At 39.9% G+C, this 19,839-nt stretch overlaps 2 protein-coding genes across 2 annotated transcripts; both read right to left on the bottom strand.

Annotated features, from left to right (window-relative positions):
* Positions 1-431: 431 nt before the first annotated feature.
* cops7a (COP9 constitutive photomorphogenic homolog subunit 7A) lies at positions 432-11,396 on the bottom strand. Its single transcript, XM_080039944.1, has 8 exons — positions 11,316-11,396; positions 6,580-6,702; positions 5,566-5,641; positions 4,810-4,898; positions 4,094-4,296; positions 3,863-3,968; positions 2,438-2,607; positions 432-1,082 (listed from the first exon to the last, which is right to left on the bottom strand). Exons 2-8 carry the CDS (start codon positions 6,700-6,702, stop codon positions 1,043-1,045), a joined length of 807 nt encoding a protein of 268 aa, XP_079896070.1. The 5' UTR covers positions 11,316-11,396; the 3' UTR covers positions 432-1,042.
* Positions 11,397-12,326: 930 nt separating this feature from the next.
* Positions 12,327-19,378, bottom strand: LOC307259894 (galactose-specific lectin nattectin-like). Its single transcript, XM_080039945.1, has 6 exons — positions 18,985-19,378; positions 16,939-17,049; positions 14,556-14,687; positions 14,301-14,452; positions 13,215-13,336; positions 12,327-12,795 (listed from the first exon to the last, which is right to left on the bottom strand). The coding sequence occupies exons 1-6, from the start codon at positions 19,073-19,075 to the stop codon at positions 12,633-12,635; spliced, it is 771 nt and encodes a 256-aa protein (XP_079896071.1). The 5' UTR covers positions 19,076-19,378; the 3' UTR covers positions 12,327-12,632.
* Positions 19,379-19,839: the final 461 nt, after the last annotated feature.

Below are 19,839 nucleotides of genomic sequence, written 5' to 3'. Positions count from 1 at the left end.
TTAATTGCCGCCAATAATGTAACGCAGTATGGCGAGTAGAGAATTTGGTGAAAACATAATCAAAATAGGGAGAGTTGGACGCAAAGGGCAATACTGACCGTGTGATGGAAGGTACAAGACAGGCTGTCAGGCAATTTCAACAGGCAATTTTGACATTGAAAGAGAAGCTCTGGGCAAAACATACTCGCATGAAATATGAATGCACATGGTGTGTGTGTGTGTTGTGTGTGTAGCCATGCTGGTTGCGCACAGGGGAAGCCTCAGCTCTATAATACATTAGTCTCTTTGGGGACATGCCCTAATTAATGGCTTGACCTCCTCACGGGTAGCCCCCTTCTGCGAGTTAACATTTAGCTGTGCCCCCTCCAGAGATGCACGTTGAAGTGCATTTAATAAAAGAAGTGACAGTGACATTAATGAGACAGTCAGGATAAGTACAGGGCTTCGTTTTATTATCCTACAATTTATATTCTGATTTCAAACAACAACGTCTCAACTCAGCAGAGAGAGAGAAAAAACAAAGCAACATAGAGTGAATCTAAACCAAAAGAACATTTTTTAAACCAACAGAGATACACACATACCCATCAAATACACCAGTCCCGTTTCTCATCAAAGGCAACTGACTACTGCTGGAGACTGTTCTGTCTTGCTGTGTCACTGCTTTGTGTGTGTGTGTGTGTGTGTGTGTGTGTGTGTGTGTGTGTGTGTGTGTGTGTGTGTGTGTGTGTGGTGTGTGTGTGTGTGTGTGTGTGTGTACACTGACAATGTGCCTGTTACGCTAAAATATCTGCAAGAGTGGATGTCACACCTGTCATTTCCATCAGCCAGTGTGTGTTTCTGAATCCGTCAAGGAGAGATTTGGTGACAAGAAAAGTTCCCATGAAGCTTCCTGGTTTTATTTGAGGAGTTTGTGTGACATGGGTGTCCAGGGACATTGGACACGTTGTTTAATGTGTTTGTCCGTCAACATGTCCATGTGTCCGTTAATCAGTGAAGGTGTCCATCAGTGCCGCTGTCTACACACCTCAGTCTCTTGTCTTCAGTTGGACTTGGACCAGATCTTCCCACTGCCACGCAGCCTGAGTGGGAAACAAACAGTAAGAATCACTGCATGAGTACATTGTTCAGGATTTATTCATTTTAAGTCATTATTTATGTTTTCTTCATTTCCACTCGTACAATTAAACCAGCATATTAATGAAGCAAAACCCGGGTGCACTAGTATCCTTGTGTGACAATACCTTATTATATCAGAATTTAATATTTTTCATTGAAATCGATGTCATTGGATTTCCTATTTCTGCAAATTAAAAAGATTTTTTATTTTTTTGCAAAGAGCCCATTTATAATATTAAATGCTGCACTATCAGCCCCATCCTTGAAATAGCTTTATAATGAAATGGTGTCAAAACTCATTTTAATTCGAGGATTGAGGTTAAGCTATCATTATTTTGGATTTCAAAACATTAAGTGGATCTTCGTTATGAATGGAGTGCAGTGCTGAGTGATGAAAATTATAGGGCTCTATGCTTCATGGGAAGGTGACAGGCAGTCAGAAAATAATCACTGCTTTCTGTTCGGTGGCAACAACATAAACAGCAGCCGAGCAAAGCATCTCATGTGATCACTGCAGGGGGAACCGGGAGGAGAGCATGTGGGGCATTCATATAGCCAGTGACATTTTACAATCCGGGACAGATGTGAAATTAGCCATCAGTAATTGGGCCGAACAGAAAGGGTCCCTGATAGCAGGGCTAGAACATCGCTTCAAAACAGCAATGTGCAACGACTAATAAAGCCACTTCATGCAGACACATGCACACACACTCACGTACAAGCCACTCACACCGGCAGCTGGCTTTTTAATGTTTGTTGAAAAAATGGAAACATAGTGGTCTCTTGTCTCTACAAGAACATTGGACTAATGGATTTCATTTAGTGTTTGAAGTCTTTACAGTGCTGTGGTTATAACTACAGCTAAATTTGTTTTTATTAAGCACCTTTCAAAAACCAGTTACAAAATGCTTTACAGAACAAAGGAGGACGTAGCAATACAATAATCTTAATAGACAAAACCTCCACATGCAGCTTTTTTTGTCCCAATTCTGTGACTTGCGGGAATAATAGCATTTCTTGCTTGAAGAAACTGCAACACAAACCGGATTTAAGAGCACACCATCAATTCTGAATGAAACATAATTTCAGTAAATTATTCTACACGGCCAAAAATATTTTATGTGTTCAATTTCTGAAATGTTTGTTCAGAAAAATGAATGCAATTTCTATATGCAAACTATTGGTGGCTCGTCTGTTTAAAAAGCTCTAACTTCTCTGAACTTCATTCACTGGGATAATATTTGGTCCGCCTTCCACCGTGAAGCCTTATACTACTGTATAATCACAGCAAACTCAAAGGGGATGCCATAGTACTCACCCTTTCACCTTTGAGCTTTTTTTCCCTGGTTGTCGTGGTTCCTGAGAGGAGGCGGGGTCTCGTGGCTCTGCAGGCTGATCTGCATCCTGATTGGAGGCAGCTCCAGCGGGGGCGGGACCTGATGACGGAGAGGCGGCGCTGGCCTTTAACGTTTTCTGCAGGTTTGAGACCTGAAGGGAAAGTTAACAGAGATAAATAACAAAGAAATAAAGAGAAGGGATGAGTTTAAGGATAGTTCCAAAATTTTCCTTCAAACTATTGGTACCCGTACGGACATTTTGTTTTAAGAGATTAAGAGATCTCCTCCTGATGCGCTTCCAATGTTAGTGTTTGGGTCCAAAATGCCTAGTCCCTGTTCCGAATAAAAATGTATTTAAACCTTTATATGAAGCTAATATAAGGCTTCAGCCATCCGTCAATGTTTCCAATAAAGTGGGTTCATCGAAGGTTACAGTCCATTAGGTTCACATTTCTCTCTCATTGCGTTTCCACAGACAGTCTTCCCTTCAGGGACAGGAACACAACGACTGAATTCTGAACTAAAAAAGGTCTAACATTGCATATCTTCTTTTTCTTTTAAACACAGAATGAGAACTGTGAATGTGGTCCCCCATCACTTACATAAGAAGCATATGATTTTCCAACTTTTTTTTGTGCTAGCGAGCGCGATGTGTGCTTGTGTATGGTCATAACCGCACGAAAGGCCGCAATTTGCAGTAAATAAATGTCCACAAGTGTGTCTCCAAGTGTCTGTGTAGGCTATTTAAAAATAAATCAAGCAAGCAGACTAATAATAACATTAATGAATTATAGGTTATCGCATCACAGAAGGCATATTGGCCTATAATCATAAAAAAACACCACCTTAACTATGTTTATTGTTTACAGTTTAAATTTTTTTTGAATGAAATGCAAACCTCAGTTAATCATTTGCTCTTGTTTCTCTGTCCTGAGATTCACACAGACTGAGTAGTCTTGTTTAAATGTTACAAATTGAGCTAATAAACTGAACTTCAATTTTTTTTTAAGTTGCTGCAGAAGTTATCTCAGCTAATTTTATAATCTAACATCTAATTTGATAATAAGGTGATTGTATGCAGAATGCTCGTGCCAGAAACTCATACAGTGGTTTTGTACAGATAAATAAATAAATATTAGCAGGTTCTCCACAGTATTTCAATTTAGGGGGGGGGGGGGCGCGAAAAAAATTCTGTCCCCTAGACAGAAAATAATTGAGAACCACTGCCCTAAAACAATGCAAAAAATTAAATAAAAATGCAGTAATGGTGAAACTGAAATACCACAAGTAGCTGGAAGCACCAAAACAGAGATGCGGGAGAAGGAAGAGTCACATTTACTGGATTGTCGGGGGGGGGGGGGGGAGAGAAATGAGAGAACTGTAGGCAGAAGGGATGAGAAGCTGACCTCTGTTTCCACTTGGACTTTGACCTTTAGCTGGGTCTCTCTGTATTGGTTTGCCCTGGAGACCTGCTCCTCGATACCACACAGCACCGCCTCACACCCTGTGCACCTGGGAGAGCAGAGAAGACACAGGCACGGAGGCGATGGTGAGTTAGGGAAACAAGGGAATCATTGAGACATAAATCTAGAGTGTTTGTGCCAGACACGAAGAGGGGGGGGGATGCTACTACTGACCACTCCTGCAATGTGTTGACTATGTTTGGCAGCTCGTTGGGGCCGAGGTCACGGCCCACGCTGCAGTCCACCTCCACCTGCTGGTTCCTCTGGTCCAGTTTGCCCTGGATGATGTCGCAGTAAACGGCATCGATCAGCAGGTCTTCCAGCTCACGGACATTCTTCAGCTCCAGCTGTTGCAGGAGCAGCGAGTATGGCAGGCACTGAGGGGGGAAAAAGAGACACAACCAGGCTTAAAATCATCATATTCTCCTCTGCTTTAAACCAAAGTATACACAGACATATGATAGGATTCCACTTAAATGGTCTGATGGAAAATTGAAAAAAAATGTATAGTGAAAATTGCCCATTTGTCTAAATGTCACTGCTAGAGCTAGACAAAAGAAGAGAGTTTGGACAAGTTAAGCAGCAATTGTGCTGGTAACTTTTTCTTGAGAAACTTGAGAGACTCAACGGCCTGTCTGTTGCTGTAATATCTAATTGATCTAATACAAAAACAGCCACAAGCTTATAATCAAAGCCAACCTCGCATGAACCTCTTGAAAATGTTGCCTGCACAAAATAGCAAAGCCAAATTTAAAAGAGCACTCGTTAATAGATCCTTCATGTCCTTCTTTTTTAAGCCTAGGGTGGATATGATGGCTGCAGAAATCGGATTGATTTTCTAAAACTACTTTTTCTGTAAAAATTTAAAAGAGAAAGGAATGGAGCAGCACCTTGAGGTTGGACGCCAGGCTGATGATGGACAGATGGCGAAGTTTGTTCCTCTGTGCGGGGGTCAACTCAGGAAGAGAGGCCGCTCTCTCTACGGCAACAAGACAAGAAGATCAAATGAAAAAAAGAGACTTGATGGGAAAAATATACCAGAGCGGTGTGGAAGCCATTATTATTTTGAAGTGTAATGTGTTCACACAGAGCTGTTAAAGAGAACAGAGTCAGGGAGGAAGTTGGTTTCCAGCAACTGTGTCTCCTGCTGCCATGCTCTCCTGGTGACAGGACACACAGCAGCTCTGACAGCTCCTCTAACAGCCCCACACAGCAGCACTTTGAAAGTCTTTGTGCTCCCTGTCGGCATCATTTAAAAAGGCAAAGGAACAATAAAGTGGGTTATATTTTTTTCCCAGGCTATTGGTTGATTTTCAGCATAAAATTAAACAGAATTAACATTCCACTTCTGGTCAAAGCTTCCCAACGCATTAGACAAATGAAGTCACAAAAGATTTGTTTATTGTCCAGTTGTGCCCTGCACTGCTGTGAAACAGACGATCATCAAAAAGCCAGAATAAAAAGCTGCCCAAACAGATAAAAGCACTAATTTCTGTCTGTGATTAACCTGCTGGCATTGTCTCGGGGGTGACGGTGCTTTAGGCTCGGTGTAAAAAGGTGCCTTCCTTGCAGTGAAGAAATACAGCTCATTTTAAAAGGGGCTGCTCTATTATTTATTTACACTGTCTGTGCTGCTGCTGCAATACCTTTGTAGTCGCAGTAGGTTCCATAGGCAAAGAGGTTGAGGAGCTGGTACATCGGTGCATGAGGGCCGTTCTCCAACTGTGGTTTAGAGGGAAGATAAGGGGAACAAGAACACGTCTGGTAAGCTGTGGATTGTGTGAAACGTATTAGGAAATGTTCTCTGCTGTTAGAAAGGATAGTCTTCCACAGATAAAATTATTATTAACTGGTCAATTTATAGTAGTTCATCTTCAACTAGACGGAACAATTAAAAGTAAGAAAGAAAAAAAACATTAAAGCCCCTGAAGAAAACAGGAGCGGAAAAGCATTGTGTCATAATTACAGGGCTGTTGCATTGTGGCTCTTTTGTCTGAGGGAACTTGCTAATGCATCTTTTTAATTGGCTGTGTTCTTCACTGTGGCCACTGTATTGTCATTGCCTGAACAATGAAGACATTTCTGTCATTGTCTCTCTCACTCACTGTTTGGAACCGGCTAGTCTCCCTTCATCTGTTGGTATGCAATAAAACAGTGCAGCAGGTTTTACACATGCTTTGCTCAGATGTTCAATTTTAAACGTAATGTCTTCTGAGACTGTACACATTCTTCAGCAGTGCCACTTGTCTTCCATTTTACCTTCACTAGAAAGCTGAAGTGTGGTCTTTTAGTACGGTAGGTAAAATGCAATTCGACTGTTCAGTGCTAGAAAGGGAAGCAAATCCCTCAGTCTGCTTTGGCTTTTTATCCATCTTTTACATGTCTCTCTTGAAAGAATGGCACAATGGTGCTGCACAATCCTGCTCTACTGTAGCAGCAACATTTCAACTTACAAAATAAGTTGCCATATGAGGATAGGAAATACACACAATGTGGTCACATGCTGGTGAATATGGTTTGGTTGATCAGATTCTCAGATACATTAATACTCATGAGCTCAACTGTCTATTGTGATTTAGATGGGTTTTTTCTTCTTCATGCCAGCAGGTCTGAAAAGGTCCCAGAAGGCACACAGGGTGAGGGTGATTAAGTGTGTTTACCTCTCTGACATTAGGCAGCTCCAGGATGTCAGAGAAGACGTAGAGGCCTGGGGTCTCCAGCAGAGAGCTGACAGCCTGGGCCAGTGCTGGGCCCGACAGAGTCTGGAGCTGCTCTGCCTCCATCTGATGGTGACACACACACAGTTAGCAAGGTAAACAGAAGAACTACAGAGAGACATAAAGGAGCAGCAGAGTTCTGCTGATAATACAAATAGAAAAAAAATCAAGGAAATATCCTCGTTTGCAGTCTTGGTTTTATTATAGTGGAGAAAAATGCTGCCCAGGGATATCCTGTCACAATCTTAAACATATACTCCATTAAAAACATTAAAGCTCTTTTAACGAACACAGGGCTTCACAAGTCACAGCATATAGGTATCTTTGTCATGCTCCTTGAAACATAGGCCAGCCAAACAGAATTGAAAAAAAAAAAATAGCATCGAACAGCCAAGTGCTCTTAACCAAAGCACTTAACTCTCTCATTACCTTGAGAGCTAAACAGATTGCGAAAGAGTAGCTGCTGCATTATGTGGGCAACAAGTAAAATGAATGCAAAGCAATGCATGTATATTCCTTAAAACCTATTCCCCGCTTAGAAAACACGATTCAAATTCAATTTGGGCTGAGGGCAACACCAATATAAGTAAGTAGTGACAGGAATCAGCAAATATTTAGTCTGCAGATAGTGAATCCCGGAAAAAAACTCAAACAAATCAGAATCACATTCGCTGATGCAAAACATTGTGTCAATATTTCTGTATTGTGGGCTGAAGCTGAGTTTGTATTCGACAAGGTTTATGGTAGGGATGGGCATAATTAATCGATGCTCGATAATTGCTCGTTAAGAAATGTGTCGATCAATTTATATTGTTATCGATCAAAAGGACGTTGTATTGCATACTGTGAGTCTTGAAGCATTTAATTGAATATCACTATGTGGAAGAAATAACAAATCTAACCACCAGGGCACGATGTTTTATTATTTCTAATGTAATAAACGGAGACGTGCACTGTACACATGCAAAATTAGTTGAACTGGGAGAGGCAGTGGAGACAGGCCAGGAGGCTATCGAGCAGGCTGGGTGGCACGTGGACGAAGGGAGCGCAAACACTGGAGCCGCCGCCACACAGGCTTCCGCTATATGGCATTACTCCTCGGGGAGCAATAGTCCACTATACTGGACACTGGCATTGACACAGAGGTTAATAACTTTCTGAGGGATACCCCCCCACCTCTGGATTGCAACCCTACCGACTGGTGGAAAGTGAAAAGAAGGTTCCCCAGGCTGTCAAAGTTGGCGCGACAATACCTCTGCATCCCCGCAACGTCGGTCCCGTCAGAGCGGGTGTTTTCTGCTGCTGGACTGACAGTTACAAGGCTGCGTTCGCGTCTGACCCCCGAGCATGTTAACATGCTTATATTCCTAAACAAAAATATGTAGGCTGGAGGTACTGTATGCCACCGTATGTAAGTCGCTCTTTTTTTTCTTAATGTGTTGTCTCTCGCTCCGCTTTTCTTTCGGCTTGGTGCCTCTTAGAGTCGTTACATTTTGTCAAAACTGTGACATTTTAGCAACAAGTTCAGCCTTATATATGTTCACTAAGGTATTGCTTTTATATAGGCTAGTTCATGCAATTGTTTCTAAATGTGTGGCTCATCTTTTTGTTGCGAGCCTTTCCGAGCGCCGGCTGCAGCCTATAGGCATAGCTATGTCGGCCTTTTTTTTCAAAACAGTTATAGTTTAATGCCCACTTGTACTGCCTTGTTTGATTATTGTTGGCCGATAGTAGGCTACTTATAGTAATTGGAATACAGATTTAGTCTTGTTGAAGCGTTTCCAAACGTTTAAGAGCGCCTGTAGGCGCATTGTTCGGCCTTTACGAGCGCCGCATAGGCCTATAACCTATAATGCCTGTATTTATTATTTTAAAACTGTTAAACAGTTGTAGGTAGGTCTTCAAGTTAACTGTCTTGTATTATTGTTGGCCTATACATTATTGTTGGAATAAAGATTTAATTGATAAAAACATGCATTTTGTATTTTCTACCAACGGGAATTTTAATATAGCCTATAGAAAAAGTTAATGATTAATCGATAATTGCTCGATAATTCTAGCGATGATCGAGCAAGGAAATTTCTTAAAATGCCCATCCCTAGTTTATGGTACAAATTACCCAAATCTAAAATAACAAAATGAAAACAAAATTGAATGTAAGAGATTCTACTCATGTTCCCTCTTTACAAAAGCACCGTAACTGACAAATACTCCAAAGTGAAGCGATGTCCTCTTGACTTAAATGAGATATATTAAGATTCTAATCCCAGGAGACACATCTCAAGACATGGGAAAAGCTTAGTTCTACAGATCCATCATAAAATGATTGTAGTGTTGAATGAGAACAGTTTTATTACCTGAGGCCTTATCCTAAAATGAATGCATGCGAGCGACAGAGCTGAGACTAATGTGACTGGTTCTTATTCATTTCAGGCAGTGCTATTGGAGCTGATGTATTGTATTATCCTATCATTTGATATAATGAAATAATACACACATGCAAATCCTCCATATGTGTCCCCACTGGTTCACCACCAAGGAGGCCTAAGAGCATTTTCTCAGGAAAGCCGAACAGATGAGCAGGCATGTGTCGCAGCCAAACAAATTAACCTGGGCCGTTCCAGAGCGCAGGACCTGTTTTAATTTCGGGAGTTTTTAAAAGTCAAATCAAGTGATGAATGTGTGGCTGGCTGCATTGGATTCATTTGTGTATTTCTGTTGAACAGAACTGGCTGCATTTCAGTGAGAAAGAGCTGAGGGATTAAGTGCACCTAATCAATATGCACCATCAAGCTGTTCCAATACTCTGTACAGATTTAGTGACAACTGAGATATTAAATATATAGAAATAGAAAAAAATCCTAAAATAACACAGAGTAACTAATGATAATTTCTTAGACCCCAAAGGCACAAAGGGAAAGATAGCTACTCATATGATAAATTGTTTTGTCGTGCAGTAATGACCTTAGATAATAACTACATTGTTGTTGCTCTACAGTTTTCTCATTTCATTTAGCTTGTTGTTGTCCCCTATATCTAATTGAATACCATGCTCCTGTCCCAGAACCTTCTGTTCTCTCTTTTATAATATAGGCACAACCAACATATCAAACATTGACGTTTTACATTTGTTTTGCTATTATTATCAAGGTGTTTTAGATCCAAATTTAGTCAAAGGATTTAAACAGAAAACAGATTCTGTAAAATAACTCAAAAGTACGAGGCTACCACAACAGAAACAATGCTGGTTTTTAGGTGGTTAAATGGGGGTCATGTCTCTTCAACCAAAATGAAAATGTGTGCTGCTTCGTGGAGAGCAAGTCATTATACCTAGTAGAAACAATTTTAGCTCATATTCACTCCATTCAACTGCGAGAGAAAACCTTCATGTAACCACAACCAGCAGTCTGCCGTGGATCAGTCATTACAAACTCCTGCTGCACAGCCAGCCCAACGATGTTCATCGAAATATGATAGAACTCCATTTCAAACTTTCAAACTAGATAATGACGCAGAAGACACATTGACAAACTCCAGTGATGCAGCCAAAGTGTAATTGGACTATTTCCCTTTGTAAACATCATAGCTTCAATGAAGAGTTGAAACAAGCTCATATAGATACATTAAAATGTCAAACAGCCTTAGATAAGATTGTTTTAATAACCTTTAGCTACAACGAAGTACAAATGTTTATTACAGAGTTAACTGTATCAGAGCAGTGTTGATACGATTATTTTTCCCAGAGTGAAATCAATGTTACTTTAAAGATCAAGCTATACAACGTATGGGATCAGTCAGAAAAGTGAAGAAAAAAAGCCACCGCAAATTTCTTTTAAATGTTTCAAGTCCACATAACAAACTAATTAATTAATCAAGTAAACTTAAAATTCTATAAAGCCAAGAATAGAAGAAGATGTACTTTATTAATCCCATGGGGAAATTCAAATATTAGTCATTTAAGCATTAAGAAGGATTTAAACCTGTAAATTGAACAAGAACACTGTTTATTAACTTCTGTCGTCCTTTTAGAAAACACAATATGACAGTTATCAATATATTTCATTTTCTAACTGAGTGTGTGTGTGTGTGTGTGTGTGTGTGTGTGTGTGTGTGTGTGTGTGTGTGTGTGTGTGTGTGTGTGTGTGTGTGTGTGTGTGTGTGTGCGTGTGTGTGTGTGTGAGAGAGAGGGAGAGAGAGTGAGTGAGTGAGTGAGTGAGTGAGTGAGTGAGTGAGTGAGTGAGAGAGGTGGTCAAAATGGAAATGGACAAGTAGCAGAAGTAAAGTCAGACTTCAGCTAAACTGTCCTGTTTTTACATTAGCTCCACCGCTATATCACCCAGCTAAATTCAGTATCCACCTACATTACATGAAAATAACTTCAAATTGCTAAACGAACCAAACATGTATTTCGTATCAGGAAGGAGGTTATTCTTGTATATATTCTTTAATACAGATCCCAATCCATTTCTGTAGGATCTATAAAGTCCAATGTGTCATGCTAGCTCGGTTGCTAACGCTAAGTATCCGCAAGGCTTTACTGACGTTAGGCCTCAGACCCATTTAAACCTTTCTGGTGATTTAAATCGATAAATAAATACAACAAATTACCGCGAAATCGGATACTGAAGTCAATGTTACAGCAAAGGTGTCAATATATGGTTGTGAGTGTTCAAATGTACCTTGTTGTGTTGGTTTCTAGCAGATAGCCTCTCTCGATTGTTGAGTTCCGCTGTTAGCGCACGTACGACAACAAAGCAACGTAAACACTGATTGGACAGAAAAGATTCGGGGGCGGGTCGAGTGTAGCTGTCGATCTTTGTCATATCAGCGGATCAGAGAGAACAGCGTCATCTAGTGGTACTGTGATTTTTAAAGGCTACTACCGGGAACAGTCAAGATAAACATGTTCAGAAACTGAAGGTCTGGACGCCTGAGATAAGTCTGAAGGGGCCAATAAACCACTTAAGGGAGGTATTTTGTCTTGTGGCTACCTTAAATTATTTTAGTTTATTTGGTAGGCCTATATTTTCCTGGTGAAATTAAAATAGCCTACTCAGTAATCTGTCTCCAAACTGTGTTATTTATTTTTAGGCTCTGTCCTGCATAATTGCATAACTCCCCCTTTAAATGGCTAAATAATTGCACATACCCATCTCCTTTTATAAATATAGCCGAGATATATTTGTTATTGAAAAATATCTATTCCTATTTTTTGGAAACTTGCCTTTGCTTATTTTCTCCGTGTTTATGTTTATTGTGTGCACCAGAAAGATCATGGCAAAAATCCTTCTATTTGTGAAATTCTGGCAATAAACCTATTGTGATTCTGATGCAAAGGTTTCAGGTTAAACAATTCAAGAAGGCAAAAATCACTATTTGGTTGAAGTGTAACAACTCACATGATAAGAAGTCAGAAGTTGACCTTACTTCAATTTAAAGGTGGAGTCAGCAACTCTGGAGAATGCTTTTGACAACAAATTATTTTGACAACAATCGTTCCCACGAATCGCTGACTACCTTTAAGTTATCACGAGCAAAACATGTTGGGTCCCACTGTTTTTTTTTTGTTTTTAGCTAAGTCGGCTGCATTTTCATCAGGGACCAGACTTTAGTCAGTTAGCTCTGTGGAAGTGTAAACAAAAAGATAAGCATAAAAAGCTTTAATGTATAAAAAAGTTGAATTGGCATACATTTAGTTCAAAAGTCTGAAATAGTGCAGGAAAGCAACATGATTGATCTTAAATGAAAAACTACCCTAAAAAGCAGATACAGACAATAATCATAATTTTCAAGACAAAGTGAGTGACAGTGACAGCAAATGTGGCATTCTAACCTGTAATGATGACCTCTTTAAATTTATAATTTGAATGTTATGGTACTTTGCCCTTTTGGTATGCAAACAGGACTTTCAATTTCTGCATTTCTTTTCATTTTAGGTTCCTCTGTCACAACTCCTTTGAAGTTTCCCCGACTGTAATTCCAGTTGCATTAAGGATTCAGTTGAGCTGAATGGAGTCCATCTGGCAGATCCGTTTATAAATGTGATCACAAGGAACATCAAACCATGTCTTTGCGTGGCTGTTTAAGGTGGCACAGTCCTCTCCGTGTTTCCCTCCTGACTGGTGGTTATCTGGCTCGGAGCCCCACTTATCCCAATATCTATGACAGAGCGAGGAGGAAAGGGGATAGACACGGTGAGCTATAAATAGTAACAGCAAACATTTCTGACAAATGTGTAAAACAGGCTCACCAATCCCTTGATTCACTGATCAGATATTTTAACTGATTTTATCTGAGGTTTATATAAGCTACTTATAATGGACATTGTTGTATGTCTTCTCAAAATCACATTTTACATTTGTTTTGTTATTGCAAATGTTACTTTATTCATATTTGTAATATCAATACTATACGTATCTATACGAAAACACGCCTCTTATATTGTTTTAGATTGTTTTGCTTTTTCCTGGACAGTTTATTCAGAATTAGCAACATTTTAAATGAATACAGGATAGCAACTTTAAAAGAAAAAAACACCATTTAATAATGACTTAATAAATGTTAGAATTAGATGTTACTTGTGTTCTAGCGTTGTGTTGTCCACCCATCTCCAGTCCCCTTCCTTCTCTATATCGGACAGACCAATCCAGAAGTGGTAATCAAACCCACCAATTCTCTTGGCTTCTATTTCCAGGGCATCCTGAATTGAAACACACAAACACACACGTTCATTGACACAATGCATTTACCAGCCCTAAAATAACCAATTTTTAATTTTTAATCCTTACTCCGAAACCCAAACTTTATCCGTTTAGCAGTCCTTAATAGATTGGATGAACCGACAAAATTCATTTTCAAACAATAGGCTAACTCAAAGTCTCAAACTGAGATTCAAACACTCAAAACACACACACCTGCGTATTATGACATTGTTATACTGGTAAAGGATCTTGAGTTGTTACAGTAAACCCCCTTTTTATGGGTGCCTTGGTGGGTGAGTGCTTACCACGCATTTAATCTAATTCAAATAAAGGCCTATATCACTCCTGGTTTAACTGACATAAACCTCTTCACGACATCACTTTACAGAATATTTGAGGACAACAGAGATTTTTTTTGTTTTGATTATTTGCTTGTTGCCTGGTTTGGATTGCATTTGGATAGACGGATGGGCCTTTTTCTTTCTTTTTAATAAAGGACATTAACATGTCGCACTAGGATAAAAAAGAAAGAAATGATATTAGATGGCTGAATTCCATTTTGCTTCAGGGTCCTGGTGTCCTACATGCTGATTCACTAATACACAATCATGGCTTATTGGGACCTCAAATAGAACAAAGCTATTGCTGATTTTATTATTCGTTTTTTCTTGTATGCCAAGTCAAGGTGTCTGCTGTGAAAGAGACCTTTTTGTGGCCTTAACTTAGAGCCAAAGTAAAGCCTAGATAAAGTGACCTTGCTTTGCACAGATGTCTTTTTGTTTCTTATCTTTTGACAGAAAACTGTAACCAACCCAATTAAGGGGAATGAGGAACACCTGCGCCGGTCAGCAGGGCTACACGACAAAGACTTCATTTCTGTCTGTGGAGTTTGTTGATGGGTTGTGTTCAGTTCAGCCATGCGTGTACACAATCACTTAGACACACACAGAGAAACACACTCACATGCTGTTCCATGGTGTGCAGTATGGCAAGATGGCTGCCCATCTCTGCACAGCTGTCTCTGCTCTTCAGCCAGTCCAGTTTGTCTTTGCTGAATTGGTAGCAGTGATCTTCGACATGAAGCCAGTCTGTAGGACACTCGCTGCACTGCGTAGCTGTTAATTAGAGCGAGTGTGACATAAAAGGAAGATGTTAACAGTAAAATCACAGAGAGCAGGAAATGAATCGTGTGTGCGTGTTTGATCCACATCCTGCCACCTGTCTCTGAACAGCTCTGTCCCAGGGCCGTGTAGTCCTCACACAGCTTGATGTAACGTGTCTGCAGCGAGGTAAGCTTCAAACCCAGAGGTGAAGAGTCCACAGCTTTTCCTGGCAATGGCCTGCCAATCACTAAGAAGAGAAAGAGAGAGACAGAGACAGATAGAGATAGATGCTAACATGCTCACAATGACAATACTACACTTTAATATGTGTAATGTTAACCTCATTCAATATTTCAGCTTAAGCATGTACAATGCTAACATTTGCTAATTAACGAAACCACAATAAAACGTCGGCTACCATAATTGATGACCTGATTTTTGACCTAATGATGAATTAAAAGTTACTACAGTTGATCCTCAGGGGAGCGTCACATTTTATAACATGTTTCATGGACATCCATTCTATAATTGATGAGACATTTCTCAAAGCTACAAATGTCATCCTGATGATGTTGCTAGATTAAAGGCAGAGGATCACTATTGTCCTTTAGGATTCATCCTCAGGGCACCATGAATATCCGTAGGCTACGAAGCATCATAGCAATCTACCCAGTAAATGTTGTGATATTTCAGTCTGGACCAAACTGGTGGACACGAGGCGTGACTTAAAACAGATGCAATTTTCATACCGTTGGTGTTTTCCCACTAACTTCTCCCTCTGCAAACATGTGATGTTCCCCTAAACAGTCTCTGGGAGATGTTAGTACTGCTGCTGCTGCTGCTGGAGTAATCGAGTTTATATGAGCTCCCTTGCGGCTGAAAATAATGATCATTTACAATGTGAAGTTTCTCTGGTTTCATTGCCAGATATTTATCCACATTTGTGTTTTTGCTGTTTATGTTGCCACTTCCTCTTTTGCCCCATTAAAGCAGTTCCAAAGACTTCGAGAAATAATGCTTTCCTAGAAGACTAATGGATGTCATATTAGTCATAAATTAAAGAGAAAAGTAGATATACATGGGGGCGCCCTTAGCTCAGTTGGTAGGGCGTCCCCCCCATGGGCCTCGGCCAGCAGCGGACCCGGGTTCGATTCCGGCCCGCGGTCGTTCTCTGCATGTCACTCCCCTCTCTGCCCCATTTCAACTCTGTCTTTACACTATCAATAAAGCATAAAAATGCCAAAAAAATATCTTAAAAAAAAAAAAAAAGTAGATATACATTAATCTATATGGCTTTCTTTAAAATATATCATTATCATAGACACAATAACAGCATGAACCTTGATCAAGTATCATCACTGGTCAGGTTCAGATTAATTAAAAGTCAAGTCACCACAGGTTTCGCTGTGGTGAATAATGGATTCGATAAGAGTTAGCGTGTATAATGTCAATGAGTAATTCTTGAAAATACTAATGACATTTGATTTCCTGGCAAGCCTGCTGATGTAAAAACACAGGTGCAGGTGCTGTTGTGACGTTAAATGTGGTTAATGTATCGATTTCACTTAAACCAACACAGAACATCATTTCTAGGTAGTAAGATATTTATGAAATGATGTGTTAAAAAAATAAATGATTTCACATGGCAGATGGGCTTTACTGTGCAGCAGGAGCATTAGAGCAAATAAAGAGCTGTCAACCTCAGTTAAGTGAAAACATTTATATTTCCAGTTTAGCTGATCCAAAATTGCAATACCTGACTGCTAGGACTATTGCCCAATACATCATGATACAGTCCCTTATGTTTGCTTCTAGGCCATATTCATAAAGTACAATTAATCTATTACAATGTGTTGCAGATTCATGTGTCATAGAAATTGTTAGAAATGTATTTCCTTCTCTCGTAGCAGAGTTGCAAGTCATCGCTTTTTTAGATAGTAAAATGTTGCTCAATAGCTTTCTGCCTGTGTGTCCATGAATCTCTGAGTGTGTGTGTGTGTGTGTGTATGTTTGTGTGTGCGTGTGCATGTGTGTGTGTGTGTGTGTGTGTGTATGTGTGTGTGTGTGTGTGTGTGTGTGTGTGTGTGTGTGTGTGTGTGTGTGTGTGTGTGTGTGTGTATGTGGTAATAGATCAAGCACGTACACCCCCAGCGGTGTTTGTTTAAAACGAGAGAGTGTCCTCACAAGCACATTATCAGGCTGAGCTGCCAGAGCTCGTTGGCCCTGCAGGAGAAATATTTCACAATTATGGACTTTTGTGCTTTTTTTATTACATGACCCTCACTGGACTGGAGAGAACGCTTTATCTTTTTTATTGCCAATTATAGGTGTCCAAAAGTGCACTGAGCTGAAATAAAGAGAGAATAATCATCGAGAGTGAGGAATAGAGTGAGCGTTAAAGACGGAGGGAGACAGACAGGTACATATACAAACTCAGACTGAAGGGCAGGCAGAAGCACAGGGAGGCTGTAAGACAGTAAATAGGAGTTGATGCTTACAAAGCACAGTGAGTACCACGTTGGCGCAGACGGAGGCCAAGAAGCCTATGACCAGCAAGCGAGTAGGCCGACTTCTCCAACACTCATTGCCCCGCTTCAGTCCCTGGGAGCCTGATTAGACACAAAACAGTCCACAGCATGGGAGCTGTCAATTCACCATTTTCAATCCTCAAGAGCACAGACCTTAAATAAAAAAAATAGACAGTAGAGCAGAACCATTTCACCTAATCTCGCCCCATAACATTTACTGTTCCCAATGGATAATGTGCTAGGGGGCAGAAAACAGTGAAAATTGTTTCCTGCGTCTAATATACATTTTTATGCAAATAATAATTTACAATCAAAAGCACAGAAATATGATCAGCAAAATATACTTATACAGACTATACAGATGTAAAAGTACTCAGTAGGCAGAAGAATTGTCCTTGCCTGCATTTTACTATTATTTGTTATATAGTATATAACTGTTTCATTATTACGGTAATGGTGCACTCACTTCATTGTTACACAGTTGTTGATTCAGAAAGAGACACCAACAGAGACAACATTAAAATTATGCTTACATGCTCATGGATGACTGATAATAATTTAATAGTAAACTAATAAAGCACTTTTAGAGCCATTTTTCCTGCATAGTGAGATTTATTTTAAAGTGAATGTTGATGATAACTATTCATTTACTGAGGTTAAACCTTTTGATACTAATGCCAATGTTTAGAGTACAATGTAATATTATATTTTTCTCTGAAATGTAATGAAGTGGAGGAAGAAAGATAAGATAGGTGGCACTGTGATAAAATGTTGGGTAATGGTGGATAAAATCTATTTACTTTTATAGTCTCACTTTTGAGGTGGCATGTGCATTAAATCAGCAATGTTTGAAGGACTCCAGGGACAAGACTGATGTCTTGTCATGTCAGGGAATATGTGTGTCAGTTTCTTTTTGGAAACTGTAAAGACCCCTATAAGCCTGATGGGTTCATCCAAACCTCACTGGACAGACAATAAATACTTGGTGTGAACCTACGTCATGCTCTTTGGATGCCAAACCCAAACAAAAACGTGCTGATAAGTGTGAAGGTCAGCGCACACGGGCAGGAAGCCTGCATCCCTCTCCCCTCGTCTGACCCCTCTGCTTCACATCACCCATGACTTTCAGAGGATGTCTCTGTCCCGACCAGGAACCCATTTAATGTTTTTAGTTGAGACCTGGCTATACAGCACTACTGGTGTAGCAATGAGACACTAATGATAGAGGCTTGTCCTTCAAAGTACACATTGTATCAGTCAGTCAGACAAAACAGGAGAGGTGGAGGGAATACCGTAATTTTTTTTCTACAAAGTTCTTGCTCAATTGCATTGACCTTAGTGAATTTAGATGATTTGAATGACTTGCTCTTTAACTCTAGGCATAATTATCAGTGCTCATATTTACATTATATCGGCATCCGAAATATTCATCACTATTTCTACAGGAATTTTCGGATCTTATCTCACTTGGTATCACTATAAATGATAAGGTTAACCCTGAATGGAGACCTGAACATACATATTAAAAAAAAGAATGAGGCCTAAGCTGTGGAACTTCTGACTGTACTGGACAACTTTGAAGTGTACATTAATCCACTCATCACCATGGTAAAACTCTAGACTTAGTAATATCAACAGGATTAAATATTGAAAATGTGTCAGTATTTAAATTACCAGCATCATTAGAGCACACAGTGGATGTTTCCAAAGTTATGCAGATGACACGCAACTTTACATCTTTTCTTTTGCTTTTTTTTAATCTGATTTTCTTTTTATGGTATTCCATCTTAGTTTTTATGTCATTACATTTCTATTTCAATTTAAAGCACTCTTGTAATGCATGCATGTCATTCCTTGTATGAGAGGAGCTATACAAATATATTATTCTCATTTAAATTGTGACTGAGTAAAGCACCTTTGTAAGTGTACCTTTTGTGTTGATATATTCCACCATTGCCTCTATCACACCTGACATCTTGAACAATCTACATATGTCACATATACACAACAAAATACCGTTGCTGCTTTGGAGAATTGGGCTGGTCCCCCCAGGTGTGGCCTCCTCAGTGAACTCCTGTAGGCTGGTGTAGTTCTCGCTCTCCTCCATGGCTGTGGTGCCCTTGTTAACACTCACTTTGTCTCCTTTTGAAACTGTACCTCCTCTGGTCCCTTAAGGCTCTGGTATCTCCTCTACCAAGCAGCAATTTTTCTCTGCGAAATTGAATTTGTCCCTTGCTGGTTGATTTATCGAGGCACGTCTCCCTGCCTACAACACTGCTGCAGCACTGTAACAAATGTGCTCAGAGAAAGGCAATGCAGTTAAGCTATCCTTAACATACAACCAAGGACTTTTTTTTCCCTCAGCCCCTTCTTTGTGAAGAGTTGAAAAATAAAAAAATAAAATGAGACTCTGTTGATCCAAACTGTGAGGTTCCTTCCTGAGTTTGTTGGCCTTGCTCAGTGTGTTTCTGGCTGTTGCTCTGGTGTTTCACATTCAACTTGCCCTGTATTGCATAATCTTGTTTTTTTTCACTCTGGAATTCTGTTTGGAGAGAATCACTGATTCTGGGAATGACACATGCGTGAGATTACACAGCACGTTAGGTGGGCGTAAGAGTAAGAGGAGAATAAATAACATAACGTGCCATTAACTTCCTGACATTTAAAAAAAAATGCTTCTTGCACCAGATTGTTTTGGGAAAGCAGCTGGGAGCTGTGTGTCGTTCAGAAAGAAGGGCCAAGCTCTGAATCAAGTGGAAAGTACACAGATTCGGGTGATAAGAGTTTACTGTGATGTACAACCACAAACTTTAGCCCAGTAGTCGCTCTAATGGAAACATATATTCTAAATACTCCTGCTCTGCTTTAATT

The sequence above is a fragment of the Ammodytes marinus genome (assembly GCF_949987685.1).
Source record: "Ammodytes marinus genome assembly, chromosome: 13".
In the NCBI taxonomy this organism is placed as follows: Eukaryota; Metazoa; Chordata; class Actinopteri; order Uranoscopiformes; family Ammodytidae; genus Ammodytes; species Ammodytes marinus.
The sequence above is the reverse complement of the archived record's forward strand: the minus strand, read 5'-3'. Positions and strand labels throughout refer to the sequence as shown.